The sequence below is a fragment of the Triticum dicoccoides genome, chromosome 4B, assembly GCF_002162155.2.
Source record: "Triticum dicoccoides isolate Atlit2015 ecotype Zavitan chromosome 4B, WEW_v2.0, whole genome shotgun sequence".
NCBI classification, from domain to species: domain Eukaryota; kingdom Viridiplantae; phylum Streptophyta; class Magnoliopsida; order Poales; family Poaceae; genus Triticum; species Triticum dicoccoides.
In genome coordinates this window covers 1,357,122-1,360,482 of record NC_041387.1, presented here as the reverse complement: position 1 = coordinate 1,360,482, position 3,361 = coordinate 1,357,122, and the positions used below count along the sequence as shown (strand labels likewise).

The 3,361-nt window shown below is 50.0% G+C and overlaps 1 protein-coding gene across 1 annotated transcript; it reads right to left on the bottom strand.

Annotated features, from left to right (window-relative positions):
* Window positions 1-6: 6 nt before the first annotated feature.
* LOC119294452 (glycine-rich cell wall structural protein 1.8-like) lies at window positions 7-1,168 on the bottom strand. Its single transcript, XM_037572622.1, has one exon. It carries the CDS (start codon window positions 1,061-1,063, stop codon window positions 32-34), a length of 1,032 nt encoding a protein of 343 aa, XP_037428519.1. The 5' UTR covers window positions 1,064-1,168; the 3' UTR covers window positions 7-31.
* Window positions 1,169-3,361: the final 2,193 nt, after the last annotated feature.

The window sequence follows — 3,361 nt, the reverse complement described above, 5'->3', positions numbered from 1 at the left end:
TTCATGGCCACGGGAACGATCCATGGTTGGCCTAGTAGTCGTCGTCGCCGCCGTAGTCGTCGTACCCACCGCCGCCGCCGCGGTACATGTCCTCCTCCACGCGCTCCGTCACGTGGTCCTCGATCTTGTGCTCCACGTAGCTCGCCCCGCCCGCCAGCGCCAGCCCGCCCAGCACGCCCGCCGCCGCGCCCACCGCCAGCCCGCCCGCCATCCCCATCCCCTTCTTCTTCGTCTTCCCGCCGCTCTGGTCCACGGCCACCCCCGTCGTGCCACCGTACCCCGCCGCCTGACCCGCGCCGTAAGCAGAAGCAGAGGAGCCGTACCCGCCCGCTCCCTGGGTCGGTGGTGCGGCGCCGTATGCCGGAGCAGAGGAGCCGTAGGCGCCTGCTCCCTGGGTAGGGGGCGCGGCGCCGTAGGGAGGTGGAGCGGAGCCGTACGGTCCTGCGGCCTGGGGAGGCGGCGCGGTGGAGCCGTAGCCCGGGTACCCCGACGGAGGCGCCGCGACCGCGTACGCGCCGTAGCCTCCAGCGCCCGCAGCGGCGCCGTACGCGCCGGCTCCGGCACCATACCCACCACCGTAGGCATCGCGGGAGGAGCCGTACCCCGCGGGCGCCGGGTAACCGCCAGGGACGTTGGAGTCGTAGTACCTGACCGGCTCCTTGACGGCGACGCGGACGTCAAGCTTCCCCTGGGGCCTCCCGGAGGGGCGCTTCAGCCTCAGGTTCCTGGACGCCTTGCCCCCGACGCCGGCGTCGTCGACGACGTCGCGGAGCGGGAGGCGGGCCGAGCCGACGAGCGGCTTGACGCCCTCGGCGGCGTTGGCGTGGACGACGTCGATGTAGAGGACCGCGTCCTCCAGGCGGCTGGCGGGGGGCAGCGGGACGACGACCTTCTCGTCCCAGGCCGGGTTGTCGCCGTTGTCGAGGTCGACGCGGGTGGAGCAGCGCGCGCCGGCGTCGACCCAGAGCACGGCGTAGGGCTTGAGGTCGCCGTTGCGCCAGTTGACGTTCTTGAGGTCGCGGGCGGAGCCGACGGTGATCTCCACCTCGTACCGCGAGCCCATCTTTGTGGTGCTGGTGGTGGTGGTGTTGTCCGGCGGCGATGTGATGAGGTGAGATCGGAGCGGGAGTGGGAGGACGGGTTGAGGAAGCCGGTGGGCGGTGGCGCCGGCATAAATAGCCGCCAGGAGCGCGTGCGCGGGGCGGCTCGGGCTGGGGGCGCGTGCACTGGGGATGGTGCGGCGCAGCCTGTCATGTTTGACTGGAAAGCGGGCCCGGTCTCTTTGGTTTGGTATAGGATTATGAATTATTCAATGCATTTTCTAGGTGTGCATGCATGCATGCGGTTGGGTCAACGGTCATATTTTCTTTGTATTTTTCTTTGGTAGGATGTGTACATTGTCATGACAATATTGGCATATCCTATCTCTATCTCTATCTATCTTTGGACTATCTAGAAAAATTATTATTACTTAGCATCCAAGGGATTGCTAAAGATTTTATTTAGGATATGCCAATAATCCAATGCAGAAAATTTAAAGAGTGAATCATTTCTAGAATCTCCTCAGACCTAAGTACTCCCTCCCTCCGTCACAGTTTACACGGCGCGCTTCGATACTTAGCATCGAAGGGATTGCACAAGACTTAATTAGGAGGTGGCATGCACAAGTTACTAAGGAGTATAATGAATGAGTAGCTACCCAATTTGGATCCTCCAAATTAACACTCAACACACATACTACTACTGGCATATCCTATCTTTGTTTCTAACATTATTACTATTACTATTACTACTTAGGCTCGAAGGGATTGCACAACACTTAGGATATCCGAATAATCCAATGAAGAAACTAAAAGAGTAATTCACCTCTAGAATCACTTCGAACCTAAGTAATACTCCCTGCGTTCCTAAATATACGATGTTTTCGTAGTTGAGGGAATACATAATAATTATGAATTTACTAGCGCATGTAGAAAGTAAAAGAGTACTACTACCTCCCTCCGGGTTTATTGGTCCCCATTATATTCCGTGCCAAATTTTGACCATAGATTAAACTAACAAAATATTTACGCATGTCACCAAACATTATATTTTTGAAAACTATGTTCAAATACGAATCCAATGAGATAATTTTTCTTGACATGCATTAATATTTTGTTAGTTAAATCTTTAGTCAAAATTTGACACAAACTACAAAGAGGACCTATAAACCAGGACGGAGGTAGTACAACTACTAGAATGAATGAATTAATGAATAGCTTACTAGCCGAATTGGATTCTTCCAAACTACTCCCTCCGTCTAGGTGAGTAAGTCATATTAGGCTGTGCACCGTGACCAAGGAGGAGGGGAAAACGAGAGACATTAATGTTTATTTGCTAATTAATAGTATTGCATGCAATGAACTAACCACTACATGTCATGTTTGATAGTCTCAGGTCATTAAAAGCATGCACACCTTCATCTCTTATTGGTTGATATGTCAAGAGACAAGAAACGAGGTAGAAGTTAATGCACCGCGCCTACGTGTTTTGGGATTATTTGGTTTTTCTAAGATGACTTACACACCTAGACGGAGGGAGTAAGTCTAGTTGGAGGGGTGGAGAGTGTCCAACTTTGAAAAAAAAGGGGCCCCATCAAATGAAAGCATTGCATTGCATGACCATTTCATTTTCCTTCTTCCAAAACTTGCATTGACAACGCCCATTACTGGAGTCAATCTTGATGACCCACTGGGCTGGGCTACACCCACTGAAGTGTTTTTTTGTTGTTGACAAAAACCCACTAAAGTGGTGGGGACTTTCATGCGGCAGCGGGCCGAGCACCGGTCAAACAAGTTGACGACCATATAACTATCTTGGTCGCACCGCTTCACATGTAGGCCCACATATCTAAAGCACGACACCACACAGACGCCCGTTGGCCCGCATTTGATCCCTCTCTCGGTACTAGTAAGTTACATGTGTGTAATCGGATATCGGCATGCCACGTTTTAAAATACACATTGAACATTTTTATGATATACACTGAACATTTTTCAAACTACACAATGATTTCTTTAATATGATACATATTTTTATATATGATGCACATTTTTTTAAATGGAAAAACAATTTAATAATACATGATTAACTCTTGTATAAGACGAAAAAAGAGAAGAAACACATATTTTTCATTGTATTAATGTATTAATGAAAAAAAGCTTGATCCAACATTTTTAATGTAATAATAGACATAAAAGGAAAAGAAAAAACCGGAAAGAAAAACCAAACAAACAAAAAACAATAAAAAGAGGAAAGAACCAGAAAAGAAAAAACGAAAAATAAGACAAAATACAAGTAACTGAATAAACGAACAAAAAGA